At 43.3% G+C, this 20,272-nt stretch overlaps 1 protein-coding gene across 1 annotated transcript in view; it reads right to left on the bottom strand.

Annotated features, from left to right (window-relative positions):
• The window catches only part of POT1 (protection of telomeres 1), a gene marked incomplete at its 3' end in the record, with an annotated part of 89,722 nt that overhangs the window by 18,592 nt on the left and 50,858 nt on the right, over nt 1-20,272 (bottom strand). The window contains exons 7-8 of the mRNA XM_015426396.1: nt 16,797-16,927; nt 52-342 (exon numbers count right to left, since the gene is read on the bottom strand). Coding sequence (XP_015281882.1) covers nt 52-342; nt 16,797-16,927 — 422 coding nt within the window. The remainder of the gene's footprint in view (nt 1-51; nt 343-16,796; nt 16,928-20,272) is intronic.

The raw sequence follows: 20,272 nt of genomic DNA, 5'->3' as shown, positions 1-20,272 counted from the left end.
ACCAAAGAATAAAAATACTAGAATTAAAATAGTCATGAAAAACAAGCAAACCTTAAGGAGATAGGATGACTCATCTGCTTTTGCTTTCCCAACTAGCTGGCAAGTGAGGTCAAAAAACATTTGTGGCTGGATGCTTGACAAATTTGCTGCTGGTGCACAGTTTGCAAAATTTCTTGCCACCCAAATGCGCAAGTCTTCTACAGTTTTCTTGTCTTCGTCAGTAAATGTGAATGATTTGCTAGTGGTTCGGGGAATCACCGGTGCTCCAACTGTGCCATCAAAAGTAAGTGCAGCAAAGCCATTACTGGTAATTCCTTGAATCTGTCCACTGAACTCTTGGACCTAGACAAAATGAAGAAAATGGTTACACTACAAGGAAAAATAGGTTTACTGTTTTTTGTATTCATCTACAAATGCCAATGCACACTTTTCAAGAACATGACAAGCATATAAAGGATTAACAATTATAATAAATGAGGAAATATATGAGCCAGCATGGTATACTAGTTAAAGAGCAGGACTAGAATTTGGGAGACCCAAGATTCAATCTCCTCTCTGCCGTGGAAGCTCATTGAGTGACCTTCAGACAGTCTTTCTCCTTCAGCCTAACACACCTCACAGGAGTATTGTTGGAGTCCCAAGGCGGGGAAGTAGGGAGAACACAGCCCATCCCATGGCGGCATCAGCCAACAAGTATTGCTGAAGAGGGGAGAATGACCTTATAAACTGTGTTGGGGCTCCACTGGGGAAAATGTTTAGTATCAACAAATGAATAACAAAAATCAAACAAAACACCTATCACCTGAACCCAGTTTTATGTCATTAATAAAACTGGAAACAGTGGTTTCAGCACACTGAAAGTTATACAATTTAAATACAATCACAGGTTAATCCTTACTCTGAAATGAATGGATATGGTCATTAAAATGCTAATTTTTAAAAACTGTAATTACAGGTGTGAACCACACACTGCATTTTCTTCAGCATGTAAATAAACTGCACCTTGACTTGGAAGCAAAAATATTCTACATTTCTCAATTATTTGGTAATAAGCAAACTGAACAAGATTTCTCTCATGTATCAATGCTTTATGGGAATTTCGATTTGGGGGTTCAATTTTATCTGGAAGGTGCTCAATTAGTCCTTCGGTATAGCGGGGGCAAATTATGAGGAAGTAAAATCCATCTGTTTATGCTCTCCTAAACACTAAAGGCTGCTTAAACAAACTGACTGCAAGCCAGGACTCGAAAAATCTGAGGTGCCAGGTCACCACTGCAATGTCATTTTGACATTTAATGTTTTGGACAATAATTTTATCATCACAGCTTTCAGTGAACATTGGTATATGTGCAGATTATCATTTGGCATCAGAATATTTTCTGTTGAATGACAAAAACAAAAGTGTATGAAGCTCGTCACTTTTTTTTTAACATATAAACAACCACTTATACCATTCAATACTGGCAGATTATTTCTTAAACAGCTGCTTCCTATAACTGGACCTTTTCATGCAACTATGAAATTATGAGAACCTGGGGAGAAACTAGGGCAGGGATAAAGGTTAGCTTTTTGTTGTGATGACAACAATGGTTACACCCTGCTAACAACAACACTTTTGGCAAAGCATTAATAAAATTACAATAAACTGTGAAAGAAGGTTAGTATGACTCTTCCCAACTGTGAAGGTGATGGTCCTGTGCCTATCACGATGCAATGAAAGGGGGCTTCCCAAAGTTCCACATACTCAAGAAATCTTCAGGCATGAGGAAAAAAGAGTCAGGAAAAGGATTCTGTCAGTTAACACCATGTTTTACTGAAGCAAAATGTTATTACTACTCTTAGCAATTAATGTAATGTAATTTGGAATTGTAGATTTAAATGCAGTTGTTTTGGAGACAAGGAAAACACTGTACACAGCCAAGATGCTGTAAAATTCACCTCCATGCTTGAAGGGAGATGAAGAGGTCTAAGGACGGGATTCTCACAAATTAGGGCACATCAATCTTCAGTTCTAGCATATTTATTACCTACTAGCCTGATACCTGTGCTTAGCTACAGTATTTAAGTTCCGTAAATCCAGTTATAATACCGATTATGTGAATTTTGAAATGTGGTATTTGTTGTAGGAATTCTAGTGAAGAAGACTGTAGTGTAAAAAATTGAGAGACATACGAACTTTTCCTCTCTCTACCGAAGGACCTCTCTGTAGACCACATTGGTGGTTCTGCCCTCAGGTGCTAGGAACACCAGGTTGCTTGATAAGCTCACTCTGGAGCAGGCCACATAGAACTGTCCATTTAAGAAGCAGTTGTCTGTTAAGTCAATTCCTACCACCTTCCACAAAAGTGATGGTCTCTCTACTTGTGTTCCTGGATTGCATTGCTCATATGGAGACTGTGTTGTTCTGAGCACCTCAGGGTGATCTTGCTGGTACTTGGCCTGCGCAGCTCAGTGCCCCACAGGAGTACTATATGTAAATGTCTTTGCCGCATTCCTAAGTTGCCTCCTCCTGGCAGCTGCCTGTCCAGTGAAGGAGGGGGAGGGGGGAGGAGTATTAGAAACCACTGTGGAGGCGGGGCTGACAGGATCCCTAAGGCATAACTGCTGGGGCAGGCTCCCTCATGGCTTTAAGCACCCTGCACCGGCTGCTGCACCTGACAGACAACCACCTGTTAGGTGTAGGAGGTGGGGGGAGTGTGTTGGAAGCCATCAGAGAGGCTGGGCCAGCAGCATCGCTAAGGTGATCCTGCTGGGGTGGCATCCCTGATGGATTAAAGTAGCCTGGCCCTGCTCCTACACCTAACAGACACCCACCTGTCTGGTGTTGGGGGGGTTGTATTTAAAGGCATCAAAGAGGCTGGGCCAGCAGCAGGGCTAAGGCAATCCTGCTGAGCAAACCTCCCCAGCGGCTGTAAGCATCCCACCTCCTCTCCTACACCTGACAGGCAGCTGCCTGTCCAGTGTAGGGGGGGAGGAGTATTAGAAGCCACTGTGGAGGCGGGGCTAGCAGGATCACTAACGCGTTACTCCCTTGTGGCTTTAAGCACCCTGCAGCTGCTGCTGCACTTGACAGACAGCCGCCTGTTAGGTGTAGGAGGTGGGGCAGTGTGTTGGAAGCCATCAGAGAGGCTGGGCCAGCAGCATCGCTAAGGTGATCCTGCTGGGGTGGCGTCTCTAATGGATTAAAGTACCCTGGTCCTGCTCCTACACCTGACAGACACCCACCTGTCTGGTATTGGGGGGGATTATATTTATAGACATCGGAGAGGCTGGGCCAGCAGCAGTGAAAACGCCCGAGATCTCAGACTGGATTCAAAAAGTGTTATTTATGGCAGAAATGGACAAAATAACAAGAAAGTTGAGTAACAAAGAAGATCAAGAATTTTTTGAAGACTGGAAAGATTTTAAAGACCATCTAGAGGAAAACTGGGATGTTAAACACAATTTATTGTATCTAGAACAATATTGATAGAAGTGTTATCTTTAACATTTAAGCAATTTTAAGATGTTTAAGCAAATATAAGTATTGTAAAGGGAAAAAGGGTGGAGCACTGCGAGAAGCCATTTGCAAGGGAGGGGGGAAAGGGAAATATGGGTATTGGATAAATGAAAGCCAATGTTAAATGTGATATTATATCCAAAAAATAAAAGTTTTGATCAAACTAAGGCAATCCTGCTGAGCAAACATCCCCAGTGGCTGTAAGCATCCCACCTCCTCTCCTACTCCTGACAGGCAGCTGCCTGTCCAGTGTAGGAGGGGGAGGAGTATTAGAAACCACTGTGGAGGCAGGATCACTAAGGTGTTACTGCTGGGGCAGACTCCCTCGTGGCTTTAAGCACCCTGCAACTGCTGCTGCACCTAACAGACAACCATCTGTTAGATATAGGAGGTGGGGGGGAGTATTTTGGAAGCCATCAGAGAGGCTGGGTCAGCAGCATTACTGCACCTCACAGGTGGTTGTTGGCCTCAACTGTCATTAGCTGTCTGTAGACTCCAGGAACTGTTGGCTTTTTTTACCTAAGAACACTGAGCTCTGCAGCTGACCAACCAGAAAGTGGGGGGTGCAAGGAGACAGCCGCACAGGAATCAATGGGGGGAGCACATTTTATCCCTTTTGACCCCCTTATGGGTTGAATTTCTAAAAATCCCTTCTTAGCCATCACCTATGCCATGGTAGAAGCGCTCTCTCCGCATTTGGTGTTTCTAGCTCCAGTGGTTTGGCCTGGGCATTGATTTTACGGTGAGGGGACTTTCTTTTATATATATATAGATGTTGCCCCCCCCCCCAGTTGAACCAAAACAGATGACGACGAGGAACTAAGCTTGTCATTGTTTTGATCAGTTAAAAAAATGTGTCCTCACTATTTTGCACGCCCTACGGGGGAGGGCGGGGTACAAATCTGAATAATAAATAAATAAATTTAACAAACCACTCCTATATATACAATATGTAATTCCATTTCATCATCTGACGAAGTGTGCATGCGTACGAAAGCTCACACCTTGAATAAAACTGTTGGTCTTAAAGGTTCCATTGGACTCTAACTTTGTTCTGTTGGTTCATAACAACATGGCTACCGACCTTGATCTAAGTTACAGGTAAGTGCAACTATGTTTTCATCTTCCATTTTCAGTGCAGCCCCATGCTAGGATATAGCGAGCTACTCACCAGGTGATGTGCCTATTGAAACAGTGCTTGAAGAACCTCCTTGCCAACCTCTGCATCCTTTATTGATTGAAAGTCCAATACGTAATGCCTAACGAATGTGTCCTCAGCTGACCATGTTGCGGCCTTACAAATGTCAACAAGTGGTACCTTGTGGTGGAAAGTGGCTAAAGACCCCTGTGCCCTGGTGGAATGGGCCTTAATATCAAGAAGGCAGGGCTTGCCAGAGGCATACAAAGATCGAATGGTGCCCACAACCCACCAAGATATGGACTGAGAGGAGACTGACTTCCCTTTCTTTGGACCCAAGTAGCAGATAAAGTTTTGTCAACTTGAAAAGGTTTCATCCTGTCAATATGGTATAACAGGGTCCTCCTAATGCCTAGGGCCATAGAGAAGAAGAAGAGATTGGATTCATACCCCACCCTTAATTACCCAAAGGAGTCTCAGAGCGGCTTACACTGTGTATTCATGCCCTCATGATCCAGTCTTTCTCAGTAAGAAAGCAATGTGAACTGTTTTAGAGGAGGAATAACAACAACCCAGTGAGGTGGATTAAACTGAGAGTATGTGTCTTTACCAAGTTCACCCAGCACATTTCCTTTGTAGGAAGCTGTAATTATTTCTCTGGGAATAGTTTTGTACACAACTACATGGCCTTCAGTCTTTGTCAGGATGCCTTCTCATGTTCTTGACCAGCACATGAAGCAACATGACTAGCCCAAGTACAAAAGGCTGCAATGCCCAGCCATTTCATGTTTTCTCTTGGGTCCTAGGCTAGGAACACTGAGCATGAGATTTCTGTAATCACTGTCAATAAATCAAAAGTAGCCGACTTCCGGCCATGGCGGTGTGAATGGCGGTCGCTCTCTCGGGAGCTCCCGGAGGCAATCAGCCCACATGCGGTCTGGGGGGGGATCCGCATAAGCGGAGACCCTAAGGAGCCTTAGACAAAGGCTACGAACCAGGGGGCGCACCGGGAAGTAGCCTCTTTACTGACCAGAAGGTCGGAAAATTGAGGCTTTCCCCATGCCCCGACGGCCCCACCGCGCTGTGCCCCGAATGGGGACTCAGCAACGCCACCGGACCATCGGAGTGGTAAAGCGATGAAATAATAAAGAGAGAAGAAGACCAGCTACAAACTGTGAGTTGACGATCAAGAAAGAAAAGTTTTAAGCGCACCCCCCCCCCCTTCCCGTTTGAATAAGCGTTTGGGCAGAGGGGGGAAGAAACCCCAAGACTTGAAGATTTGTTAAGAGAGCGCATTAAAGGACTATACTAACCCAAAAGGACACTACTAAAATTACTAAAAATTTTGTTTTTTACAGGTTAAGATGAAAGACGATCATTCAAACACAGAAGAAGCTGAAGAACTTATTGCTACTAATAAAAGATTAACTTACTAACAAAGATACCACTCACCACTTTTCTTAATCCCGCTATATGCCCTCCCTTTTTTCTGAAAAATTTAAAGCAATAAAATTATCTCCTCTTTAGGAGAGTTAACTATTAAAAAAATAAACATAAATCAAAAGTAGCTTTGCAGCTTACAGATACACACCTGAACAGCATACTCAGGATTGCTACAGCACAGACATTTTGATGCAGTAATTCAGAGCAGAGGTGTCAGTTATCAGAGACTGTTAATTAGACAAAATATTGCAAGACTGCTAGTGTTTTAAGGAGGTCTTACTTAAAATTTAAAAAATCTTTAATTGTGTTTGTCTGTGTCTTTTATAAAGTTTATATCTCCACTATGTGGCATTACATTTTATGACACACATGGCCCAGCCCAACAAGGTCTCATTTATGTCAGATCTGGCCCTCATAACAAATGAGTTTGACACCCCTGCTTTAGGCTGATCCAGTCTCTGAACCAACTCTGATGGTTCTGATGAGGTGAGGGTTCCCTTTAGATAGAACACTCTATCAGAACGTGCCTTCGGAGTTAAGGCCTGGTAGATCTTACATGTAGCCATGTTATGAGATTCCCCCAAGCACATGAGGCATACATTGTGCTCGTCACTATGGGTCATTATTGTTGCACATTGAGTGCATTTTTTTTAAAGTGCGTTGGCAGATATTGTAGGCCTGTAAGGAAAACTCTGCAGCAGGGAGAGACTGCTGAATAGAGGCTTGGGAGGGAGAGTAAATCAGTGAAAGCAACCCCACCCTGCCGGTGAAGAAAACTTTTTTTGGAGATTGAGCCCCAGGAGACTGGAAACCTGCATGGGAACAAGCCAAATCACAAAGATTTGTAAGAAAAACGGAGACTAGTAACAGAGTAAAGCTAGAACTATCCTATTCATGTGGCAGCAGAAAATGAACTGAGGGTACTCTCCTAGGGAGCACGTGACGGTTTAGGTGGGGAAATGCTGTTACATCAGCCCCAGAAAGGAGGAGCCCCCACCCCGGTTCAAAAAAAAAAAATCTGCCGATGGCTGGCCTGTGCAAGCACAGTCCCAATGCAGAGCTGCACTGAAGATGGAAGTTGAATATTGGTTAAAACAACCAAATAAAAATCTCAAACCAGCCTGAGGGCTGAACAATCTCACTGCTCTCCAAATGTGCATTATTGAAGGCATCCATGTATCAACTGAACATATAAACGGATCAGAATATCCGAAGAGAAAATGGGGGATGTATTCCATGAAGCTTTGCAGTTTTGGGGCAAACTACCCAATTAATTATTCCCCCAACTTCTGTGATTATTTGCAGTCCTCCAGCTTGTATTCTTGTAATGAAGTCCTAATCAGTAAATTTAAATTTCTTACCATTTTCTTTATTTAAAAAGTATTACTTTGGCAAGCATAGCAATTTAAAATTATTTGAAAAACAAACTCTTCCCACCTACCAGTTCCTGATGCAGTAAGCGTCTTTACCAAATAACTTGAAGCTGTGATAAATAGACAGCCTCTCGTTCTTCAGCTGACTTCAGCAATATATTCTATTACTGCTGAGCAGTATAAACTACACACGAAGGAAAGTATTGTTTCATCAGCTCTATGTATTTTTTGTGAAAATACTGTTTCATACATATTGCCACATTCAAGGTGGAATTTTGAACCTCTCTTTCCAACAACCATTTCATTTTTCGTTTGTCTAGCCTAAAGTTCTAGTTACCCAACTACGCAGTATTTCAACATCTTATATTTGTAGATACTACTTCAGGGATACATAGAAGAATTGATTTACGCTGTGCTTTGATAACACATTCTGTAGCACAAAACCCCTGATTATGTGACCAGCTCCATAATTTAAATAATATTTTCTAACCCATAGTAGTTTGTATGCCCAAAATACTATTTGATCCTCTTTACCAAGCCATAACTATTTGACTTGCAACACAACAGAGAATGAAGTCAGCTAAATAACTGACTACAGAAGAGCTTCACTGGCACATAGTGATGCTAAACAATCATTAGATAGCATTAGTATGTCACTAAGCAAGAAAACAACTACATGTTCCGTGTCTAGCATTTCAAAGAAAGATGTTTTTACAAACAGAAGCCATGTCAATCACAGTTAATCATAACTTAAACTGATTTTTAGTTAGCTTCTTCTAAATTAACTCAAGAAAGTAAACAAAGAAGCAGGAAAGGAACGTGAAAGAATGTTATAAAATATCAGCCACCAGGGGAGATTATTCTGAGTGTTAGAAAATTCCTGGAATTTATTCACCTGGGTGACTGCTTTTGGAACAAACATTGGATAAGAAGGGTCTTACAGATGACCCAGCAAAGCAATTCTTTCGTTTCTTACAGTACAAGAACCACATTATCTACTACTACAAGGCACCAGGCCCATTGCGAAGTCAATGGAACAAGCTCTAGCAAGACCCCAGGGCAAAGGCTGAAGCCATGAAGGCCACGGAAGTCGGCGTCAGGACCCTCGTTGTCTGGCGTCTCACTCCCGCTGCCGTGGGCATGCCTCTGGCGGGGCGGGCAGTCAGAGGCAGGCATCTGGCCACCGGGTGCGACAGGAGGAGCACCCAATCTGTGGCGTGGTCCCCACAGCCTTGGCTGGTGCCTCCACGGCTGCCTTCCCTCCAGGGAGGTGTTGGTGGTGCTGCCGCCACCGCTGCAGCCACGCTGGTCGGAACTCAGCGGCTGCAGATATAAAGCACAGGGCTGAGCACGGTGCGTGAGACTTGCTGGCGGTGAACAGGTCAGGCGGGTGAGGCGGTGCTCAGAGGCAAACGCGAGAGTGGAGCGGGCGCCGAGTCCAGTGAGCTGAGACCGGTGAGGAGCTCGGCCGTGCTGTGGTGTGGAGGTAAATGGGGCCCGGGGAGTGGTAGGGTCGCAGAGCAACGTTTTGCGGGGACGCCGGGAGGTGGCGCCTGGGTCTCCCTCTGACTTGGCCAGCTGCTGCATCAGAGGCCCTGGCCTTCCTGTCCCCATGACCCATACTCTGCTGGCCTCACCGTGCGGGCCACTGGCTGGCCACTGTGTTTCCCAGCTCCATGAGTGGCCTGGAGTGGTCCGCAGGCCAGCAGGCACCGTGGGGGCAGAGACCAGGTGGTGAGGTGGTGGGCCCCCTGGAGACTGAGGGTGAGTTGGCGGGTCTGTGCGTGGGATGGAAGCAATGGAGGAAGGAAACGCGGCCAGGGGATTGGCCCCCCTCCTGAGCGGCAGATCAGGGACCCAAAGCCTGGGGAGGCATGTGGAAGAGTTCACACAAAAACTCAAATATATATTATCTACTACTAGGAGTAAGGCCTGTTGTGGGAAGAAATACAATGAGCTCTAGAAGGACGCACCAGGTGAGTGTCCCGACTGTGGCTGGTGGGGCGGCAGAGCGAAGGGGGAAATAGAGGGAGGCAAGCTATGTTTATTTCCTTCTGCTTAGCTATAAGGCAGGGCTGTCTCAAGTCATTTTGCTGCCCCAAATGGGTAGTATGGGAGGACAGCCTCATGGTAACAGATATGGTTCCCTCCACCCCTGACTTATGTTGATTTGGGGTTATGCAGTGGCAGCTAAGGTAGAAAAGCACCTCTTCCTATGCCATGTTTTCTGGGTTATAAAGGGTCTGGAAAGTGGTTCCATAGCCAGTTACAGGGTTGCCAACTCTGGGTTGGGAAATACCTGTAGATTTGAGGGGTAGAGTCTGGGGAGGGCTGGGTTTGGGGTGCGGAGGGAACTCAGCAGGGTATAATGCCATAGAGTTCATTGCCCAAAGCAGCCATTCTCTCCAGGAGAATTGATCTTGGAGATCTCCAGGTGCTTCCTGGAGGCTGGCAATACTAAGGGGAGGGCCAGACCTCTAGATTTGAGAGGTAGAACCTGGGGAGGGCAGGGTTTGTGGTGTGGAGGGACTTCAGCAGGGTATAATGCCATAGAGTCCACTGCCCAAAGCAGCCATTGTAATAGCTGGGAAATTGTATGTAGGAGAAATGATGTGCTGTGGCTGGGGAATACGGTGATTTCTGGGAGATCTCCAGGCCGCAGAGGAAGAGTGGCAACTCCCTTGCTGCTGCTGAAGAACAGCGGGGAAAACCTTTGAAAGGTGCTAGGCAGCCTTCTCTGCAGTGCAGCCTGCTGAGCTATCGCCCTGACAAAGCACCGGCCTTGCGGCTGAGGGAGAGGGGCCGTGAGGGGCAGTGAAGGTGAGTGCTTCCCCTGCTTGCCGCCTCGCTAGGTCTGCCTCCTTTTCCCCCCTGGAGGGGTTGCCGCTCTCTCGGCGGAGCGTCCATCCCCTTCACCGTCTCCAGACTGAGGGTCAGACACTGGCTGCCAGCTCTGTGGGTGGGGCCGAGGCAACGCAGCCAGGCAATGCAGCCAGGGGATTGGCAGACCTTCAGAGTGGCAGCTGAGGGAGCCAAAGGCTGTGGGAGCATGTGGAACACTGAGGAAAGTGGGACACGAAAACTCTTTTATATATAAGGAGAGATTAGGGGCCTGGTTTCTTCATAGTTTATTTTTAATCCACAAACACATTATTACTGCTTTCCAGGTAGACTTTGAGAAAACAATTTTTTTTTAGAATTCTGAGCACCATCCCATCTTCATCATAAATTATAGCTTTATTACTATTTCATGTTCATTTAGTGTTTATGAGAATTCAAAGTACTTCATATACCTCATCACTGTAATACTTAACAAAATTATAAAGTTGGCCAATGACTATCACTCTCATGTTGCAAGGGGAAATCTAGGATCAGACACAGCAGCTTTCTTATAGTCACTTTGTGAAGATAAAAGTAAAGAGAATGATGTATGCTGCTTTTGGTTCCCATTGGACAGAAAGATAAGAAGAGTTGGTTTTTATACCCCACCCTTTGCTATCTGAAGGAGTATCAGAGCGGCTTACAAGCACCTTCCCTTTCTCTTCCCACAACAGACACCCTGTGAGGTAGGTGGGAGTGAGAAGAGCTCTGAAAGAACTGTGACTGACCCAAGGTCACCCAGTTGGCTTCATGTGGAGGAGTGGGGAATCAAACTCAGCTCTCCAGATTAGAGTACGCTGCTTTTAACCACTACACCACAGAGAAAGATGAGGTAGAAGTGAAGGAAATAATTTTTTTTTTTAATGGTGAGTTCATACATACATGGCTGAATTTAAATTTGCATCATGGCCTAATGTGGTGTTTACAGATACCATGGACTGCCAAAAAGAGAAATATGTGGGTTCTAGGTCAAATCAAACCTGAACTCTCTCTAGAAGCTAAAATAACTAAACTCAGGCTATCATACTTTGGTCCCATTATGAAAATACAAGAATCACTGGACAAGAGAGTAAAGCTAGGAAAAGTTGAAGACCAAATATGAGATGGATTGATTCAATAAAGGAAACCACAGCCCTCCCTCAGTTTGCAAGACCTGAGCAAAACTGTTAACAATAGGAGATTAATTCACAGGGTTGCTGTAAATCAGAAGCAACTTGACAGCAGTTAACACACACACTCCCAGATAGATTCAGGTGAGTAGCAGGGATGGTCTCAAGCAGCAGAACAAATTTCAAGTGCAGTGACACCTTTAAGACCAACAAAGTTTTATTGAAGATATAAGATTTCATGGGCACACAGACTTCTTCACACACTCCCAGCTCACACTTTTTGTTAGTATATCATGCCACTTCATAATTCCACATACTTTGAAGTAGAGGTGTGTGTCTAATTTTAACTATTTGGTTATGCCAAGTTTGTTTGTTTGTTTTTTAAAGCATACTAAATCAATTTGTTCTCAGTCGAGTTCTGGACAAGAAAAGGTTTGTGGCTGAAAGGGCTGTGAGAATTGCAGCAATTAATCACTGAGGTGTTTTTCCACATGCCAAACACAACCTTGAAATCAGTGTGGAACCACATGTTATGTGTAGTTCTAAGGTTCTTTTTGTGACATTTCTTTCTTTATAGAAAGTCACACAGAACTTTGGTTTGAAGAGGAGGCTGGAACATGTGGAGGGTAGATAAGAAACCTTTCCCTTTAAGCTGTTTTCATACCAATAATCTGTCCCGCTCCCTTGACAACAGTTGTTTTTGGCTCCGTTGGGGAGAATTTACAGGCAGTTTTCCACAGCAAGGCCAAAAGCACATGGAGAGTGGAATGAAGGGACCTATTAGCCAACAGACAATTTTTAGCATTGAGACTACTCTAAAAGGAAAGGATGAAATAACCCTCTACTGCCATACCATTCTCTCCTTTCAATTCACATGCCCAAGTGGCTTCATTGCCTGCCCTCGGATGAAACACGACATGGGTTATGGGTTAAACTGGGAACTTTATTCACAACAAGCTGGTCTACATAATTAATTTAACACGTCAAAACACAGGTTGCCTCTGGCTTGCAAGACATGCTTCCTAACAGGGCAAAACCATTCTGGCTCAGAACCAGATCCAGAATCTTTCCAAACCTTTCTCCTCATGGCCCACACATGAGTGCACAGAGGGGATGGAGGGGCATAGCCCCGCCCACAACTGCTAAGCCTTAAGGCTTGTCATATGTCTCCCCAACCACTGAGCCACCCAGATTGCCAAGTCAATAGGTACCTAGTTTGAGAGAAACCCCCCCCCCCCCAATCTTTAATATCTCAGGGTGTTACCAACTTGAAATTTCCCCAACCCGTGCCTTTCCTGCTGTCCCAGTTAGGGTGTAACCAGCTTTACCAGGCCTATTTATACCTCACTCCTTTGGAACATGTGGAGGAGGGGGGGGGAAAGGCCCTCCTCTCAGCCAATTTGAGCAAGAGACCAAAAAATTACTGCTCAGCTCTGAAACTGGCAACCAGCTAATTCCACATGATCTCAAAAGAGGAAGGGAGAGTGGGGAGCTCACACTGTGCTTAACTGTGGAGGAAGGCAGCCACCATCAAACCCAGCTGTCATGCTTACCTCCTATTGGCCTGTCTTCCCGCAGTGGGCCCTGATTGGATCTCCCTTCCCTTGTTTTTCATTCACAAGGAGGTGGGGAAGCGGGCAAACACTGGTGCCTGCCACACTCAGCAGGATCAGGAACCGTCTTCTGCTAAGTTAATAAATTTGAATTACTGAGCTATATGTCAATATGAGTTCCATCTCCAGTCTGGTCTATGAAAAGGTCCTGATTTGGTTACCTATTACATTGGTCAAAACCAACGAATAATGTAAAATTGGCGTAATACGTTCTTTTTGCAGAGATTACTTTTAATATTACAAAATGCATGATGATAGAGAGATGATAAATAGACAACTCATGGAAAAGTGTCTGAATCTAACATAACTTTGAACTAGATGAGTAATTTAACAGCATATTTTAAAATCAGAATATAGAAAAACTTGAATTTATACACATTTTTGGTCTAATATTTAGCTCTAACAACATAATATTTCAAATACCACTCCATGATCATAATTTTTGGCAATATAATGTTTGTTAAGGATGGAATAAGATGCTATTCCATTAGACAAAGAATTTTGCCTGGGAAATACATGAATTAACTGAAACAATGGGAAGCATATTCCACACTGATAAGCAGGAAAATTATAATTTACTTAGGCAGCTTAAAACTATAATGTTTAAGTAGCTTAATTAACTTTTACTATTCTAAATCTGCCTGCTAGTTGAACCCTGACCACAGCTAAATTGAATTCTAAGATAGACCTGAGGTAAAAAAAAAAAACCTGAGCCAGTACTTACACAACTGTAAGTGCATTAAAGTAGACAAACCCATACTTTTGAAGCACAGTGTAGGGTTGTAAATATTTCTCTTCTCCCCACACACTCTCAATGAAACAAATAAAAACCATTGCAAAGACTACAAGGATTTGTCTTAATATGGCAAATACTTTGCTTCTAGCCACTTTGTTATAAACAACCTATTATGTGAACACATGTGACACTTTGGTAAACTGTGCTGCTGTGCATAAACATTTTAGAACTTTACAAACATTTTTTTTTAGCCGGCGAACGGAATGTCCAGATCGTAAGATCAGAAGCCTAGAAAGATCTCTTTGGCATCAAGAAGCCTGTAATGGGCCGTTCCGGCCAGGCGGTGGCAGTGTGGCGTTGTGACTCGAAGCAGTCCTGGAGAAAGCTGACGTCATCAAGCCAAGACGAAGGAAAAATGCCATCTGGACCATGTCTAGTCTACAGCTGAAACAAAATCCCCGTTGGCTGCGAACATGTGCGATTTAAAGATTTATATGTCTTGTCCTTCCTTACCCCCATGAATCATTCTTAGTCCCTTGTCAATGTGTAACTGTAAATCGCTCAGAGCCTGCAGCTCTGCAAGGATTGAGTGATTAATAAATTGAAAGATTATTATTTTTATTATTATTATTTAATCATTCCCAGCCCTCCAGTATCACCCACAGCCTTTGAGTGCCACAGAGAGTGGCTACAAGCAGAACTACAGGAGAGACTACAAAGTGCTTTCCTCCTGGCCTGACACCAGCTGCTTGAGTAGCTGCAGAAATAATCCCGAGAAGCTGGCTGTAAATCTGACCCTTAGGTACATGCCCACAAAAACCAGCCAAGGGAGGCTGTTAGGTGTGGAAGCATCAAGTTATTCTACTGATGATTCTGTGACCACTGCATCAGACCCTGCCTTATTTGGGTGACTCTGGACTGGCTCCTGACCTTGTCTCTGTGATCCCTGCTTGAGAGGAACCTTTGAACTGCTTGAGTATGCCGTTCGGACAACTCCTTGGTAATGTCTTTCTTGGATCTATTTTGGCTTGGGAAAATGAAATGGCCCACACCCCATGGTCGCAAGTCCAGTTAGGCTCTTGCGGACTTCTAAAATGCCGTACCCGTTTCTGTAATGCGTAGTTTGGCTCTTAGCCCCTGCTTTTGGTGTTATTAGTTTTTTCAGGATAGCTCACAATCAACTTGCTGTGTATTTTAAATTTTTATGTGTTATATATTAAATTGCCATTTCTCAAGTTTATTAGCCAGGTGCAGTGGCATAAACCTGTAATCCCAGCTGCCAGGGAAGCTAAGTCTGGCAGATTGCTTGAGCTAAAGAATTCTTGGCTGCAGTGGGCTATATCGATCAAGAGTCCACACTAAGTTTGGCATCAATACGGTGAGCCGCTGGGAGCTGCGGCCCACCAGGTTACCCAAGAAGGGATGAACTGGCCCAGGTCGGAAACGGAGCATGTCGTATAAATTTCTTTATTTTATGGCTGAAGCTTTGAAAAATTCTTGTAACAAAATTTCAATTTAGTAAATAAACACGGGGGCAGTGGAGATACAGCAGTGGGCGTAGGTGCGGGCTACATGAAAAATAATTAAATTAATAAAATAATAAATAAATAAATTATGTCTTGAATTATGGCCATGCAGCCTATTCAGCTTTTGTATTGCAGAATTTTATCTGGTTCAAAACAAACAGCAGGTTTCTGCTCAACTTTTTCTGCAAGGATATTAAAATCACTTATTTGAAAGAAAGCTGTTTTCACAAGCATGCATACTTGAACTAAGCTTCCCTCCACCCTGTAAAATCAGAACTCAAGCTGAAGTGTCCTTAATTTTTCAAAAGCGCAGGCTGATAGTTGTCAAGCAAAACAGTATCTCTCCAGGAGAAGGAAAATATTTACTTTAGAATATTCATATCCTGCCTTTCTGTACAGCTTCTACGGAGCACATGGCAGCTATCACAGCAAGGATAAAGCTATGAAACAGGAAGTCCCTGGTTCAAATCTCACTTGCGCAATGTATTTACTAGGTGTCCTTAGGTAAGCCACTCTCTTTTATTCCTTGCAATATGGGAATAAGACTACTCACCTACCTAACAAGATACTGTATGTAAAGTGTTCTAAATGCCAGAAAGCAGTTATATAAATATAAGATCCATGTTCATGTCAATCTTTAAGAACTCTTTAAGCAGCTACCAGGATGCAGGAGTCTCATGGAGCTAGTTTGGTGTAGTGGTTAAGTGCACGGACTCTAAACTGGGAGAATTGGGTTTGATTCCCCACTCCTCCACTTGCAGCTGCTGGATGACCTTAGGCAAGCCGTAGTTCTGATAAGAGCTGTCCTTGAAAAAGAGCAGTTTCTGTCAAGAGCTCTCTCAGCCCCACCTACCTCACAGGGTGTCTGTTGTGGGGAGGTGAAGGGAGAGGAGTTTGTAAGCCACTCTGAGACTCTTTGGGTAGTGAAGGGCGGGGTATAAATCCAATCTCTTCTTCTTCTTCTTCTTAAATAACAAAAGTTTACACCAGCATAAGCTTTCACAGACTGGTCTAGTTCTTCAGATGCAATGAGTGGATTTTACTACATAAAATTTCTACATCTGAAAAAGTGGGGTATAGGCCACAAATGCTTATGTTGAAATAAATTTTTCTTAGTCTTTAGGCTGCCACAAAATTCCTTGTTTATTAATTGTGCTTTAAATAGTATATATTTGTTTTAAAATTAAATTCAGCTCTGTGGAGCTCAGAAAACATACAGCTTATCCTTTAATTTTTGTTCCTATGCAACCCTGATGGACAAATATTTCAGTGTACTTTTTAAAAGTACTGGGTTTGGAAGTGTTCTTAAGGAGGTCAACCCAAATCAACAGATCTATAAGGGCTGTGAGAATTTTTTTTACTAATGACAATGCGATAGAAAAACACCTACTCACCCACCTTTTTCTCTGAGAAATTACAATGGGAGCCCTATACACACACACACACTCCACAAGCAACCAGTAACTGTACTAAATTTACCTTTATTCTATGAAATCGAACAACGTCACCATTTTTGTAGATTTTTGGAAGGGCATCTCTGTTTGCATTAAAAAGTGTGCAAATCAACTTAGTGTCCGACTGGTCCACAATTGTTACCACTAAACAATAATCTGTAAAAGACAAAAAAAAGTTGTGAAAAATACAATTACCTCAGAAAGCATGGATTGACATTTACTTTGCTTTCCCTGAAGTCCTTATACAAAGTAAACATCACCAGAATAAGAGTTATCCTGAGAGACACAACCAGACAGAAAATCTGTGTGGTACAACCGGTTGCCTCCAAATCAGTGGTAGATCTGGGCCTTTCCCTGGGTAGAACCCATAGAAGGAATCAATGTCACTTGCCAGATTTTGCTTTCAGCAAATAGCATGGACACATTTGTACAACTGCTCACCTTGGGAACATTCGTTCCAAGAAAACAAAGAGGATAAGCTAATTAGCCTTTAGTTGTTTCAACAATATGTATATGAAGATAGCAGAAGTATGTACTTTCAGAAACTATAAAGGCAGAAAGAAGCACTGAGTATACACATGAGATAAAATGTTCTAAGATCTGTATGTCTATATTGGTAAAATACATTTCAGGTGGGTAGCTATGTTAGTCTGTACTACTAGTAGAACAAAATTCAAATGCAAAGGATCAATAAAAATTTCCAGGGTATAAGCTTTTATGAGTCAACGCTCTGAAAGTGTATACTCTTGAAAATTTTATTGGTAGAACAAAAATAACACGCATGTCTCTGTCCTGCTAGATTTTGAAAGAGGTTTGCCATAGCGAACACATGCATTATATGCCATTAAGTCACTTATGGCTACTGTATGAATTAATATCCTCAAAAACGTTTTATTTTTAAGTCTTGCTCAGCTCTTGCAAACTGAGGGCCACAGCTTCCTTTATACAGCCAATCCATCTCATATTGGGTCTTCCTCTTTGCCTGATGCCTTCAACTTTTCAAGCATTACTGTCTTTTCCAGTGACTCTTGTCTTCTCATAATGCAACTGAAGTGTAGTGGGTTAGACGCATGTAGAAACCACTGAGACCGATGTAGTGATCAGCATGGTTTACTGGTACACTACAAAGACAAAGACTAAAAGCCAGCTGGCCAACTATATACACACCCTGGGATGCCCCCCTAGGTCCCGTTGGTGGGTTTAAATCTCCCGCCACGGTCCTATTGGTTCCCAAGTGGAGAGACTAGGAGCCTAGTCCCCATTGTTCATACAGAGTCAAGCTCTGGGGTATTCGCTGGCCCCTGGTGGTGGTCAGCAGACATAACAGCAACCAAAATACAATAGCTTCAGTTCAGTCATTTCAGCTTCTAGGGAGAGTTCAGGATTGATCTGATCTAAAGCTGACTTGTTTGTCTTTTTGGCAGTACATGATATCCATTAAACTTTCCTCCAACACCATATTTCAAATGAATCAATGTTATTCCTGTCAGTATATATCTAAATCTCTCATTCTTAGATGTTGTAATTCCCCACTACTCTTTGATGGTTAAAGGTTAGTAGGAAAATAAATTCATATATTTAAAGCAAAGCCAGATTCATTGTCTTTTCTCATGACAGTCAGGAAGCCACATCATAAATTAAGCATATCAGGATGTAAAGACAACTTAATTAGTCCTTCAAGAATATCAGCCACATGTCTTGTGTATGTTCTGAGGAACAGCAACTGCATGACAGCCACAACTACTTACTACAAATACAACAAATAGTTGAAGCACAGCTTTCTTTATGGATGTCACAAATAGGTAGCAGATTTAGAAGTCTATCAAAACAAAATATTTGACGAGTGTCACATATTCCAATTAACTCTCTTGGGCCAAGTCTGATCAGCTGCCTATTGCATCAAATCAGGCTACATCTGTCAAGAGGCTTCTTGGTGACTTCTGGTTTATGGCGACACACAGGCAGATGCATCTCCCAGACGTCCCGAGGATGCAAACTCCACACCAGCGTGTAGGAGGGGGTGCAACTGGTAAAAGGCTCCTAGCCAGGGGGCTTTTGAGGGGTGACCTCTTCGATGGCGCGATGCCAGAGAATTGAGGCACTCCTCTGCCCTGAAGGTCCTGCCGCTGAGTGACCGCATGGTACTAGTGGTGCTTACCGAGACAAGCGTTGGAGATTGGGCGGAAAAAACGATGCCAAGCAAGGCCGGTTGGCCAACAACAAACTGTGAGTCAGGTTGAAGCGAGCATGAAGATTTAAAAAGAAAGCTGCCCCCCATAAAGTGCAACAAAAAGCGAGCGGGGGAGGGGCCCCTCCCAAGCACACAAATGAAAACACGGAAATATAGCGGGGGAGCAGAAAAATAAGCGTTTAAATCTGTTTTAAGAGACTTATCAGAGCGCAGATAAGTGTACGGGCAAATATCAGAGACTTTAGTAACTTTAAAAAGTAAACAATCCAAAAAGATGGCGGGGAAGAAACCAGATAAAGACAAACTGTTGAAGGGGGGTTGTACACATGCACTGAGGAAGACGGTTGCTTGCCCGACCTCACCTTAGAATAATTATCTTAAAAGCTCAAAAAGAACGTGTTTAGTCCGCCCTCAAGGACAACTAAAAGAAGAAACCAACATACGGACATCTGGGGAACAGAAGGAATTCCACTCTGAAGCTTCAGAGGGTAAGATAGCAATTATTTATCACTGTTTTAGGGAGGCAACGCCCAGGCCAAACTCCCAGCCCTTATCTGCTTCACTGGAAGATAATAAGAGCAATGGCAAAAAATATAAAAGAACTCTCTGAGCAGATATCTGCATTCCAGAATATGATGATAACCTCTCAGGAGCAGATAAAAGTGGAGATTAAGACAGTAAAAGAAGCAGTTTCAGAACTGGCAGTTGAACTTAAAGAATCAAAACAGAGGGCGATTGCAGCTTCTGAGCTTGCTACAAACCCCCCCCCAGATGATTAAACAGTTAAACACCCAGCTTACGGAGTTATTAGACAGGAAGGGAAGAGCAAACCTTGTTTTTGCAGGGATTTCAGAAGAGATAAATAATAAGCTCCTAGAAGAAACACTTAGAGCATGGATAGAAGAAAATGGGGTTCAGGTGCAACCCCAAGACATTGAAAGAGCCCATAGACTGCAAAGGAGAAAGGAAGGAGGAGCCCTAAGGGACATTATAATTAAATTCAGAAGAGAAAAGCTACAGCAGGAAGTATTTAAGACATTGAAAAAGAAGAAGGACCTGATCCTCAGAGGGAGAAAGGTCTGGGTTAGAGAGGACTTTTGCCAAGAAACTATCAAGAAGAAAAACCAAATGAGACCTTATGGGCAAAAACTATATGAAAATAATGTGAAATTCTCATGGGGGTATCCAGCTTCAATATTAATATTTAAAGAAGGCAAGAGGCTGACAGCACAAAACCCTAAAGAAGCAAGGGAACTCTTCAGGCAACTGGGTATCGATACAGAAGACCTGAGAGAACAGAGAGAGGAGGA

This window comes from Gekko japonicus, unplaced genomic scaffold (assembly GCF_001447785.1).
Source record: "Gekko japonicus isolate JY-2015 unplaced genomic scaffold, Gekko_japonicus_V1.1 scaffold819, whole genome shotgun sequence".
Lineage (NCBI taxonomy): Eukaryota > Metazoa > Chordata > Lepidosauria > Squamata > Gekkonidae > Gekko > Gekko japonicus.
This window is presented reverse-complemented; position numbering and strand designations above follow the sequence as displayed.